Here is a 13,778-nt window from a genome sequence, read left to right on the forward strand (position 1 = left end):
AGTTCCCTAGCCAGAGACACAGGTTCAAGAGAGAAAAATGGGTTGGTAACTGGCTAGTGACTGTTTTCCCAGTAAAGTTAATATTGAAAGACTGTGGGACACTCTGCTATAAGCATGATGCTCAACATATGTTTAAATCAGTGTTTTAAAGTCCCCTCTCTCAGAGAGTGGTACTTTTCATATTGAAGTAATTGTGTTTTTCTTTGGAAAGAGAGGATAAGGCAGTTACCTGTTTATATATGGGGAAAACATCAGTATTAAGAAAAATTGGTTTGTTTCAGCAGTTTTTATTTACAGGAAACATTACTTGTTTTCCCCTCCCTGTTCCTGTCCTCCCCTTCCCAAACTGAGAAGTTTGATTTTGCAGTTCTGATTGAGATAATGTGTGAATTTGCCTAACACAGAGCAATGCTCATTTTTGTTTTCTCCTCTGACAGCACACTACTGTGCTGTTTGACTTAAATTGGAATATCAAACTCTTGTAATATCACAAACATGAAGAAACATATTGTAATGCACAAACATGTGCCTACATTTGCCTATATTCCCTTCCCTCCTCCCCATCCCCCTGCCCCATTGCTTAATTAGACTTATCACTGCTTTCTTGGGTAAAAAGGAAAGCTCTTGGGAGGTGGGTTGTACTCAGCCTACATTGGGTATTTTGATATTTGTTCTAATATTATCTGACAGACAAGTTCATGGTTGCTTATTACTCTTGACATTAGAAAGTGGTAAGTAGTTTCTGTATTGTAGTGAGTAATAAGTTGGGCATATTAGATTTCTCTGACTCTGCTGTAGCCATGGGGGTCCTTTCTTTCAAAAATCTTGAGGGCTTTTGTCAGCTCAACTCCAGCATAGAGTAGAGGAGTACGTCTGCACCTGTAACTTTTGAAGGGTAAAGGATAAATGTCTTTGTAGCTGGTGTTCGCAATGAGTGAGCACTGGGGACTGAGTTTTAGAGAATGCTTGGTACATAAACTAAAGTCAAGCAATGCTCTGTGGTATTTGAAACTTGATGTGAAAGGAATTTGTAAGGAATTTCTTTTTGTGTGTAAATCCTAAGAGTTTTGTTTATGGGGCTTATAATATATTTTATAATGAAAACTGCAGACATTAAAATGAATGTGTTGTATGATCTCTTTGCCAATATTTGCCTGATAATAACATTATGCATTGAAAAATTGCTGTTGTTCTTCTGATTCTCCATTACCTATTGCAATTTATTTTACTATGAGTTTTAAAACAGTATGTGTACGGTCTTATGAATATGCCACATTATGAAATTAATTAATGTATCAGTAATGCCTCAGGTTATGCTGAAGTACTCTTACCCGCCCTTTTTCATTTTTCACTTTTCTATTCCTTTACTGTATCATGACATGCCTTAACAGTGCTGTGATATACACCCAGCCCAAAATGATATTAAAAAAATAGGATATGCTCAATTGAATTATGTAGGCAGAACATGCTCTGGCAGAGAAAGTCAGTGTGCTTTCTGCTTCATTGAGTGGGTTATTAGATTGATGTGGTTTATTTCTTGAGTGATAGAACTGGTTTTAAAAATAAATGAAGCGAGAAGCATCAATTCAGTTAGCATTGATAATTCATTATTATTGGTTAGAAAAGTGCTACATTTGTAAACTGATCTTTAATTTATCACTTGGATTAGGATTTGCAATGGGCAGGTTTGTTTTAATTTGAACCAGCTTCTCAATGACCGAAAAATGTGTTCTTCATTTTGTCTTGAAGTTGGATTTTAAATAGTTAAAAGGCAAATCAAGTGCATGAAAGGAATACTTTTTTAAAATTTATAATATTGGTCTATGAACTTATGATAAGCACCAACTGTGGTCTGTTCAAGTCTGCAGTTAAAATTAAGTCAAGTTAGAGAAAATTCTGTGAAGGAAGTAATGATTAATTACTTGGGTCTGTGTGTTGCTGTTTGTATATATTCTGTGTACGTGAAATGTATCTATTGGGAAAAGTCACACACCACTGTATGTTGTGTCTCATATAATATTCTTAATGTTAGAAGTTTCTCTTTTATGAATAAGTCTTTGAAATGTCACTCTGGGTTTTTTTTTGTACCCTTTTTGTATACTTCCCCTGAGTAATGTGCTTGGTTTTATGTACCTACATATTTGTAAAAAGACATTTAAACTGGTAGTTTGCTTTGGATTTTTATAAATTACAAGCAGGTAAGTGTGTTCCATTTTGATAATGACGTTTAATGATAATGACTAAAAATACTGCACACTTAAAATTGTTGTAGTTTGATTACAAAATAAATTCATGCCAGAAATGGCAACTTCTTTATAAAGTAAATAAAGTTTTAAACTCTAAAAAAATGTAGTTGACAATGTTCGGGGACAATTATCTTCCAGTTGGTTTTCTGTTTTGCTTGTGATTTGGCCTATTGATGTTGGGAAGCGTTGTCTAATCCTGGCCCCCTCTGTTCCTAGGTAACAGGCAAAAACGGTGCCAGCAACAGCGGCCCTGCCAGGCCAAACCCATGTGGCTCGGTGTTATTCACTCTGATCCATATGGTCAGGCTGGAGATGGTCCCTGGAGGGGTGTTAACACTCAGCAACCCACCCGCCTCCCTCCCTTCAGAGCTTTCCTGCACGGCTCCTGCTGCTTGCCCATGTGTGATTCTTGATTAATTTTTCATTTTTAATGAAGTTTGATCATGTTTATTATTTCTCATGATTGACTGCCTGGTACTCCTCCCATGTAATTGATAAAGCCCATATTTCTTCATCTGTCTCCTCTTTCTTTAGGGTAAAGTTGCTAGATTGTGTGCCATGGTTAATGTTAGATTTATTGGTCCCATTAGATGTATAAATTATCTCTCTTTCTCTCCACAGGAAGTTCTACAGACTTTGACCAAGTTTTGTTTCCCCTTCTATGTGGACAGGTAGTGTCAGATTTTCAAATTTTACTAGAAAAAAAAGTGTCAATAAACCTGCTATGGAAAATAAAAACCATACCATTCTTAACATTCTGTCTGTTTAACCATGATTTAAAACACCTATGTTCCAAGGAGAGTTGCAGTATTCTCCTTTCCTGGGGATTTTATTGACACTATCAAAAAGTTTAAAGCCTAGAGCTTTGCATTGGTTAGTTTGTGAGATATATTTTGCATGACATTAAATTTTTTATTTTGGTTATCAGACTCAAACCATGATTAAGAATGGTTGGTATTTAATCCAGTGCTATTTAATTTTTATTGAAATAGGAATATATTTGACTTAACCAAGTAGTATTGCGTAACTCCATGGCCTTATGAGTATTATATAGACTTTGTTTTTCTTAGACTTCAACTTAAAATTTAAATCAGCATAGGCCCAACTTGTTTAAAGGTGTTCAGCTATTTAAAAAGCACATTGCCGAATAGTGTCTTGCATTTTGTTTAGGTGTCTAAGAATGGTATCTCTGGGGAAATAAGCATTTTCAGTAGATTTCTAGACTAAAAAATAAAAATCATCTAAACATTTCCTTAGTATTTGCATTATGATTAACTGTTTCTTGAAGTGGTATGAATATCAGAACTTGAAGATAATTAAAATAGTCTGAGGGTCTTTTTTTGTTTTTTTATTTTTAAATAAGCCAATAGCTTATTTTTAAATGGCTTATTTTTAAAAACAATTTTAGAAGAGCTTTTTTAACTTATAAAACTATAATTTACTAATAATGCTAATAAAATGACAAAACAGTCATCTTAATCTTATTTTCAAGGAAGGTCTACTGTATTTTTCATTACAGTTTAAGCATTGTTTTTGCAATCATTTATTTTTTCACTTGACTGCTGCCTATTCGTAATGTTGTCTTCATGGAAAATTGAACTATTAGACTGTATAAATGTTAAGTTCCACTTTTAGCGACAGAGGTTTTAGAAAATATCATTATAAATAATAAGTGGCATAATCTGTTCCAAGAAAGCTATGCAATGTGCCCATCTTCAGGAAGGTTCTATCATATATTTTAGTGTACCCAGACGAGGCAGACCTGAAGGAGTTTAGTGATTTAGAGTGCGTGTGGGTAGTGTACTGCTTGGATCTTTTCTACACTCTGTAGTAGCAGTGTCCTGGTTTATTTGGCATAAACCTAAAAATGGTGTGAGATGAGAACTGGTAGCCAAAGGAGTTTAAAAGAATACTAAAAAGCAAAGGAGTACTAAAAAGCAGCTTTGGAATGTTGCCAGCCACTTATAATCACTGTTTTCTGTGGTTCTAACATGTTATTTTTTAAAGCCAATCAACCATCGTAGTATTTCCAGACTCGGGCCTTTTAAAATCCTGGTACCAGGGCTGTTTTAGTAGCAGGTTGATGCTCAAAACAGAATAGCCTTAATTTTAAGAGGGTCAGCCTTTGTAATGAGAGTCTTCTTGTCTCTTCTTTATCCTGTTCCTTCTAAAAATAGCAAGGAAGTAGGGTTTTGTTTAGAGACGTTTAATGCAAACTTCACATTTATATGTATGAATTAGTGATGCATGAAATCTCCTCCAGTTGCTTATAAAATGTATTACAGATTATGGCAAGGGCATATTTATACAAATTAATAAAGGTGAAATGTTTTTAAAGTGTCGCTAGGTGTTTAACAAAGAAAAATAAGAATATATCTTTACATGACTCCTTGATAAGAGTGGTGATCTGTTTTGGATAGGTATTCCTTAATTGACTTTATAAACTAATATTAGAAGAAATAAGCAATGAGATTAAATCCCTCCCAACACACACACACACACACACACACACACTCATGCCCCACACACATCTTTACTTACCTACCTGTCTGGGTGATTACATTCTGAAATGGAAGAAAAACAGAGTCCTTAAGTTATAGTGCTAAAATCTGTTTTGTCACCAGTAACGGCTGATGTCCTTTTTTCTAAAATGCTTCTCTCCAAATTACCCTCCCCTAATCGTGTTCCTCATTTTTTTTTTTTTTTCACAAAACAATTTGGGACAGAAATGTCTCTTTATGGGTATATTTTAATCTTTACTGTATACAATGGTTCTTTCTTACATTGTGTTGTATTATGCACCCTGTAGGCATTGATAACTTTTATTGATACAAAAAAATCAACTTAGTTGGGGGACTATATTTTTTCTCTTCTGTTGCCCCACTTCTAACTGTGGCATACTTCACTGCAGAAGAGATAATAATAATTAAGTTTGTTTACAAAAAAATACAAAGGTTCTAACGTCACTGGTTTTTATTAGCTCGCAGTTAGCACTGTCAAATGGATATGCCCAGATTCTGAGGCCCACAATGCCCCGCAGAGGTATTTATGATATTGTTTGACTTAGAAAATATGTCATCATGGGAGATGAGTAATGCCCCGGGTGATTATGTTCAAAAAAGAAAGCTACCTAATCTTTTCAGTATCTGTGCTTTTCTACCTCAAGGAACAGTAAATACAACTTTCTGACATTTCTAGTCTATATCAAGAGTGGGATTTTCACAGTCGTCATCAGATCACCCATTAACATTGGCATCTTGCTGTCTCTTCTGTTGTTTTAAGGTTTTTCTTTCTGAAACTAGGGCTTACGAAAAATAATAATGCTGGTAGCTCTTCAAAAGAAAGTGCTTTCTCACGTGTTATCTCATTTTATCCTTCTGTCATAAAAGATGAGAACAAGTGCTGTTATCATCACTGGAAGAAATCTAAGCTGTAGAGAAATCGTGACTTGCCCAAGGTCCGCTTAGGCTGCTAGCACAGTCTAGACATCCATCTCCCAAATGAGTACATTTCTCAGTAGACCACCTTGTGGGAAGACTAGTCACCAGATAGAGGGAGGTAAGGAAGGAAATTAATATTTCAGTTCTTACTTGATTCTAGTCAACATGCTGGACGTTTTTACAGTAATACCTCATTTATTCTTCCCAGCAACTCTAGGAGATAGGTGGCGGTGGTATCTCTTTTACAAAAGGGCAAAGGAACGTTCAGAATGTGTAGCATTATGTTGGGTGGTATGGAAATGGTATCAGACTTGGAGCTCTGCTGTCCATGCATTTCTCAGTCTAGTCCAGAGTGTATTGTAAAGACACAGTAAACAATATCTATCCAAAAGGATAATGAGGTTGGGAAAGACTGAGATGGTCAGAGAAAACATCATATAGTGGGTGAGGCTTGTGTTGAGACTGCAAGGACAGCAAGAATGGGGTAAGTGGAAGGGAGAGCCCAACACCCCACATGCGCTGAAGAACAAGGTAGAGGAGAAACCGCGAATGAGCCTAGAGATCATTTGGCCAGAGCAGATGGAGCCTCCTGCTGAGAGGGTAATGTGTGCCGTAAGAGCTTGGGCTCTGACTACAGGAGGCCTTGAAAATGTGTGGGAATGAGACCACAGGATTTTAAAGCTGAAATTCATCTGGCTTAAGCATCCCATTTTACAGAAGGGAAAGTAAGATCCATAGAGGTGAAATGACTTCCTTATGTCACAGCTATGTAATTACAGAGCCGGGGGGCGGGGGGACGGATAATCTTATTCCCAAGCCAGAGTTATTTCTACCCTACCCTGTACTTGAAGCACTTGGTGGAAAGGAGCAGTGAAATGACAGTGCTGAGATCCCTGTATCACTCTCAAAAAGTTTTTATTCTTGATGAAAGCAGGCTCTTCAAAAAAATAAAAAAGATTTGAATCCCATTTCATATTGTGGTGCTACTTACTTGCTCTTGATAGCTGGCAACCTGCTTCAGTTAGTCAAAGCACTCAAGAGACTCACTGGATGGTGGAAAAGCTATTCTCCATGTTTGTGCTTATCTTCTTTCAGAACCCAGAAAACCAGCTACTATTCAGTTGTCCTGTTAATTATACTAGTACACACAAGTGACATGAGCATGAAGTGAAATGACATCTTTTCAAGGGCAGAGGCACAGTTTAATGGTTTAGGATGTAATCACAGATGCAAATGTGGTTCAAATGCTATTTACCATTTTATTATGTATCTGTTATGTGCCACGCATTCTGTTGTGCTCTTTTCCTGCATTAAAATCTTACACATTTGCAAGGTTGCCGTTATCATAATGCCACATATGAGGAAACAGAGGCTCAGCTAGGTTCGCTAATGTGCCCAAGGTCCCACCATTGGTAAGTGGCGGAGCTGCTGTGGGAACCCACGTTTGTCTGACTTCCAGTTCCATCATACTTGTTCTATATCATACTGCCGTTGTTAGATCCATCACACCACAAAGAAAGCCACCAAGCAAACTCTTAACATTTATTTCAAAGGCAATATGTAGTTATTGTAAAAAAGTAGAAAATTCAGGTAACTGAAGACAATGAAACCCATTTTTATTCAGATAATTGAAAGAAAATGAAACTAAGGTGCATGATTAGTGCATTAGTATATGTCTGCCCAGATCTCTCCTCTCGCTTCCACTTCTATGCATTCATCCTGCTGTGCTTTTCAAAACTGAATCCATTTGGCCACTTGCATCCCTTGTTTTCCACCCTTGGTTTAGTCCCTTGATTTAGCTTAAGCTCTTGGTTAAGCTGTACCCCATGGTCATTTTCTGTAGCATTTGAGAACCATGAAGCAATTGGGCTTTAGTGGACAAAGCATCGGGGGTATCAACCAGGAGACCTAGGTTACAATTTTGGTTCTGCCGTTGACTTGCTCTGTGCCGTGAGGCAAGTGGCCTCTCCCATGACTACCTTAGTTTCTTCATGGATGAAATGAGGGAATTGAACTAGGTCTCTGTTGTTCCTTCTAGTTTTGATTCTTTGTTTTGTTTTGATACTTTTCCATTCTCCATTTATGATTCATTTTTACATTGTCGGGCTCATGTAGATGAGGGAGTGGAGGGATCTCTCTTCTTAGAATTATCCAGTGAGTTTCTCGAGCAGAGTGTGTGACCTGCTCTTGGTCCCCAGGCATTTTGGGTCAATGCCATCTTTGCCACTTGGATCTTTGAGCAGGGAATGTGAAAAACTCGAGTTTTAGGCAGATGGAAGTTGTGTTTATGGAAAGAAACTGTGAGGCTCATGTAACTAAAGGTTGGGAGATGTGGTAGTTTGATAAAACTTGATTCCCGCCTGATGTCTCATATACAGTGAAGGAAAGGAGAGGCAGCTCTTATGGATGCCTTGCAGTAGATGGCCCAACAGGTCAGCTGGGAAGCTGTAATGAACAGAACAGCAAAATATTTCTATTCCATCTCTCAAATTTTATAATTTCATAGCAATGGTAATTATTTTCACTGTGTACCTATTAGATGTCATTTACTTTGTATACATTATTTCTAATCCTCAAAACCACTTTGCAAGGTAAGTATTATTCCCATTTTAGAGATGAGGCTCAGAGAGGTGCAGTAACTTGCCTGTGCTCACATCCGTAGTGAGTGGCATATCTGGGATTCTAATCCAAAGTCCAAACCTTACTGTTTCATCTTCTTTCTCCTGCATCATAAGTCTCTGCCTCTATTGAATCATTCCCAACAGCTTAAAAACAAGCTCTGGTATTCCTCCATCCTAAAAATAATACCCATCTTTGACTCTTCATTCCCATTCAATTACTGCCTAATTCTCCACTTCTTGGAAGAGTTACCTACACATTTTAATTTATTGCTCAGCCCTCTTCAGCTTGTCATTCTACTAGAGCTTTTCTTATCAAGACTGTCTAAAACCTCCATGTTGCTCAATCCAGTCGACATTTTTTCCTCTTATCTTGATGCCTGTGGATTTGGTCGACCACTCCCTCCTGCTTGTTCTGCCTGGTGGCCCTTCTTTTCTTCTTTGATGATCTCTTCTCTAGCCATCCTCTAAATTGCTATTTCTGTAACTTGGTCCTGGATCCTCTTCTGTTTCTCTCAATTCTCTTCCTAAGTGATCTTATCCTTTACCATGGTGTTAAATACCATCTTTGTATAGATGATTTCCAAATTTGTAGCTCCAGCCCAAACTTTTCCCCTGATTTCCTACGTAGTATGTTCAGCTATGTACTGGACATTTCTATTTACAGGTTTCTTAGACTTAACATGTCCCAGATAAAACTCTTGGAACTCTTCCCAAACACGTTAGACTTTCCTACCATTAAATGGTAATATGCTGCCTTTTTACTCCATCTCAGTCCATCTGCTGGCTCTAACTTGGATCTATCCAGCTGATCCATTTTCACTCTCACTACAAGAGTTAAGCCACCATCCAATCTCACCTGGACTATTGCTGTAGCCTCCTGACTGCTTTCTCTGTTCCTACTTTTGCCTTCTTCCAAACTGTTCTCCACGTAAGAGTCAGATAAAAATTTTAGAACTGTAGGCCAGACTGTTATTCGCTTGATTAAAATCCTTCAATACCTTTCCACTGCCCTTATTAATCAATCAATCAGCCAATCCTAATTCTTTACCATGGTCTATGGGGCTCTCTGCATGATCTGGTGCTTGCTTTATCTTGCACCTTGTTAAGCCACTTCCTCCCTGTCTCTGGGGCCTTAACTGTGCTGGTGACCTTTTAGTACCTTGAACATGCCCAGCTCTTTCCAGCTGAAGAATCTCTGTGCAGCTCTTTCTCTGCCTGAAACACCCAGTGCCCTGCTTGTGGAGTGGCTGCTCCGTCCCATCCTTTAGGTCAGTATTGTCAGCATTTTTGAGAAGCTGTCTCTGACCACATTGTCTCAGTAGGGCTTTTCCTTCTCTTCCATTTTCTTCTGTCTTTGTTCTTTCTTTCGTTTCATATAACACTAACACCAGCTGTATGCTTTGAGTTTATTATGCTTTCTCCAACTAGACAGGAAGCTCCACAGCAGGATGGATGTTGTATATCCAGCACTTGTTACGGTGCCCAATATAGTTGCTCAGTTTGTAAGATGGGTAACTAAACTTAAAAGTGAGGCTGATAGGGCTTCCCTGGTGGCGCAGTGGTTGAGAGTCCACCTGCCGATGCAGGGGACACGGGTTCGTGCCCTGGTCTGGGAAGATCCCACATGCCACGGAGCGGCTGGGCCCGTGAACCATGGCCGCTGAGCCTGCGCGTCCGGAGCCTGTGCTCCACAACGGGAGAGGCCACAACAGTGAGAGGCCCGCGTACCGCAAAAACAAAAACAAAACAAAACAAAAAAGAAACAAAAAGAAAAAAAAGTGAGGCTGATATAGAAAATCTGATTTCTCACTGGAAGGTTGGAATCAAACTATCCATCCACTTGCTTCATGCCATTTATACACTGAACCTATAAATAACTTGAATATTAGGCACAGTGCTGTAGGAGGGGTCTTGAGTGGCTGACAGGCATTTAAGAGGCAGCATGAATTGTAAAGTCTGTGGTTGGAATGGTCATTACTTTTCTCCTCTGTTTTCCGTATTCACCTAGGCATGGGAAGCACAGCTAAGGGTGATTTTGGTCCTGGTCACCTGGCTTAATTCTGGAAATAACTCAAATTTGGTTTCTCTTGCTTAGTGGGAAGTATAGTTAGTCTGTTTGATGAGACAACTATTTGAATTCCTCACATACCTGATTTCCTTAAACCGAGTTGACAACTTCTTCGGAGGGTTTTCATCGTGTTTGGTGCAGCATGGAAAGGACTTTGAACCAGAATTGGGCTTGGGTTTTTATTTTGGTCCTGGTTACTTTGAAAAAAGCAAACCCAAACCACCATCACAACAAAACACCCTGAGCGTCAGTTTCCCCATCTATGAAACAAGAGAATTGGACAAGATGGTTTCTAAGATTCCCACTACCTTTAATCACCATGAAATCTCTGATTCCTGTAAAAAATGCACGGATTCTGATCCTGGAGGTAATCACAAAAACTGCAGCCTTTAAGGGAACCAACCCTTTCTTTCCCCAAAGTCATTTTTTATGGAGAAATAGTAGAGAGGGAATGACAAATTCCTTGAAGATTCAGACTCCTTTGAGTTAATCTGAACTCAATTTGACTGTTAATTTGAGTGTCCAAGGAAAAAATATTTTAGAGTTTAATGGTCTGGGGCTTTTAATGACTTGTACTTCACCCTACTAGGAATTTAAAAGGTGAATCAACTGAGAATAATGTGTCCCCTTCTAAGTTGTGGCACCCCAAAAAGAATCTTTTTCACTTTAATGTAAGAATGAGTAACTCACTTGGTCACCCAGAGGACTCCCCCTTGCTGAAAGGCAGCCTTCCTTCCTCCATTTATAAGTATTACAAAGCTGAGTCAGTCAGGAAGATTCTAAGCAAACGGATGATTTTAACATGAATTTTAGTTTTCATTCAGATTGGTAGCAGCTTGTATCTCTTTTATTAATTGTTCCTACAATGGTCTAGCCTTTATACCAAATGCTTATCTCACTTATTCCTCAAATATGCTTTGGGTTGGGTGGTAGTTTCCAGAAGAAACTGAGCTACTTAGAGGTTAAGTAACTTGCTAAATTAAGGCCCAGTTAGCAAGTGATTGAATTGGGATTTGAACGAAGTAAATGAGTAATGAATCTTTCTTTGAGCCTACAATGTAGCTGAAAGAATTTTCAGCCTTTTTAAAGGTAGTGAAAAGATAATAGAGAAATTAATGACATTCAAATCACAAACCAAGTTGTGTTCCTTCTGTGTCCTTTTCCTAGAAATCCTGGGTGTTTTCTTTTCATCTAGTCCTATCAATACCCTTTCCTTCTAGGATGCTTCTTTTTAAACAGTCTAGAAGTGAAATCAAACCCTGAGTTAAAATAATGAACAGTCATATTTTACATGATCACATGATAGTATTTCATAAAAGCATGACCTTATTTGTAACTTAGAATCATCCTGACCTGTTGGTTTAAATATTTCAATAATACAGGTTTTCCCCCTCCCCCAATGAGGCCCACTTTTTTCCCCAATCACTTTAATTATGTGAGCTAGAATCCTGTTTCTCACACATCTTTAGTTCTCAACCTTGTTAAAATTAATCATATAATCCCCCTTTAAAACATAGTATTAAATCACCATAGTAACACAGTATCCAAGCTTTATAGATAAAACATAACAGCCATAAGAAGGTAGTTTGGTGTCCCCTTGACAGCTCTATAACTTTTATAGAAATATGTTCCTTCTCCTGGCTTGTGTAAGGTGGAGGGATAGCATTACTTACTTACACCTGTTTTATTACCACATTGCTTTTAAATTGCTACCTTGTTTTTGTTCACCTTCCTAGTTAAAAAAGGAGTGTTGGAACATTCTTTTCTTTCTGAATTATTTTCTTGTACTCTCTAACCACTCCTTGAGGGCTGGAATTGTTTCCTTTAATATGACCAGTAGGGTCCATTGACCTTTTGTTCTGGAATACCTTGAAAGTCTCTTTAATTTTCTTATGTGGCCTGTATAAGGGAGTTTTAGGGAAAAAAAAGGCTATCCATATTTGAAAACTTAATTCACATCCTATCAAAAAACTCAATCAGTCTGCCTTTGGAAAAGGCCTGGTGAACCATGATTTTTCATTTCTACTGACAATTTATAACAGATTATAGGTGAGAGCATCAATTTGAATATTTTATCAATTTGAGTATATTTTGTAAAATATGTTCTGTATAAGATACAATACTAGTTAATGAGTTCCTTTGAATAATTCAATGTCACATTCTAAAATATCATGTTAGCATAAATTTGTGTATTAGAATTTGTAACATTTAGCTTCTTTTTAAAAAGGAATCTAAGCTAACTGGTAAACTGATTTTAAAAAGTGGATTTTTAAACATTTTGTAACTTTAAAAAAGAGTTTCTAGATTAATGTGATTAGTAATATGCTTTTTAATTTTTTGAAGCAGATGTTTTCTATTTTATGTGTGGTTTGCTGATTTTTGTGTTGATGCAGGAATTTTTAGCTTTTATCTTAAATGTTTTTCTTTAAAACCTTGTTTCCACTTCTTAGAAAATACCTTGCATTGATAAGACATTTGCTATTTCTGTCCTGTAAGATATAAAATATATTCCTCATAAATTTGGAAATTATGAAAGATACAGGAATTTAGGAATATAACAGCTAACCTTTCCCTCTTTTGAATTCCAGGTCCTCCCCTTAGTAGCTCTGTGAACTTGATTCAGTTATTTACCTGTTCAGTTCTATAGTTTCCTTTTCTGTAAAATGGGAACATCTTCTAAATTCCAGGGTTGCTGGGAGAGTCAATGAGATGGTATAATATCAAGTGTCTAACTTTGTGGCTGGTACTTCAATTCTGCTGTTGCAATCCCTGTTATTTTCTGAACTAGAGGAATGATCAAGTGAGCATCATTACCAGCGAGCTGGCAGAGAGGGCTTTGGCGTCAGATGGGTCTGGGTTTAAAATTCAGCTTTTTGCAGTTTACCAGCTGGCACCTTAGGCAGTGCCACTGTAGGTTATTTCTTCATCTATAAAATGAGGTTAATAGAATGCACCTTTCAGAACTGGATGCAGTGATCAACAGGGACACCTGCCTGAGCTCAGCAAGTAGGAGGTTTGGTAGCTGTGATGACGTGGTCACTGCTTGCTGTCATTTTTTTGTTTTTAAATACTAGCTCACAGTCTGTTCCCTTGAAGTGTGTAAATTTTAAGTTCATTTATAAAGAATTCCACTGAGAAAGGAAATGTTACAGGTTCAACGACTTGTTGTGATTAGATACTTTATCAGGAAACTTACTGCACATTCATTTTCCCCTTTGTTCTGTCTCTGCCGCAGCCTCTCAGTTAGCCAAGTTGGCCAGAACTTCACGTTTGTGCTCACTGACATTGACAGCAAACAGAGATTCGGGTTCTGCCGCTTATCTTCAGGAGCCAAGAGTTGCTTCTGTATCTTAAGGTAAGGAAAATGGCTTTGGCTATTGGCTAGTTCTGTGAAACAATGTCA

The 13,778-nt window shown here is 37.7% G+C and overlaps 1 protein-coding gene across 7 annotated transcripts in view; it reads left to right on the plus strand.

Moving 5' to 3' along the window:
• DENND1A (DENN domain containing 1A) overlaps positions 1–13,778 on the plus strand; it is a 541,250-nt gene that overhangs the window by 166,600 nt on the left and 360,872 nt on the right. For 6 of the 7 annotated variants that reach the window (XM_067743355.1, XM_067743356.1, XM_067743357.1 and 3 more), the window contains exons 4-5: positions 2,868–2,917; positions 13,611–13,730. In XM_067743355.1, coding sequence (XP_067599456.1) covers positions 2,868–2,917; positions 13,611–13,730 — 170 coding nt within the window. Of the gene's footprint in view, positions 1–2,867; positions 2,918–13,610; positions 13,731–13,778 lie in introns of those variants that run through there. The other variant, XM_067743362.1, reaches the window with a different exon arrangement.

The sequence above is a fragment of the Pseudorca crassidens genome, chromosome 7 (assembly GCF_039906515.1).
Source record: "Pseudorca crassidens isolate mPseCra1 chromosome 7, mPseCra1.hap1, whole genome shotgun sequence".
Taxonomy (NCBI): Eukaryota; Metazoa; Chordata; class Mammalia; order Artiodactyla; family Delphinidae; genus Pseudorca; species Pseudorca crassidens.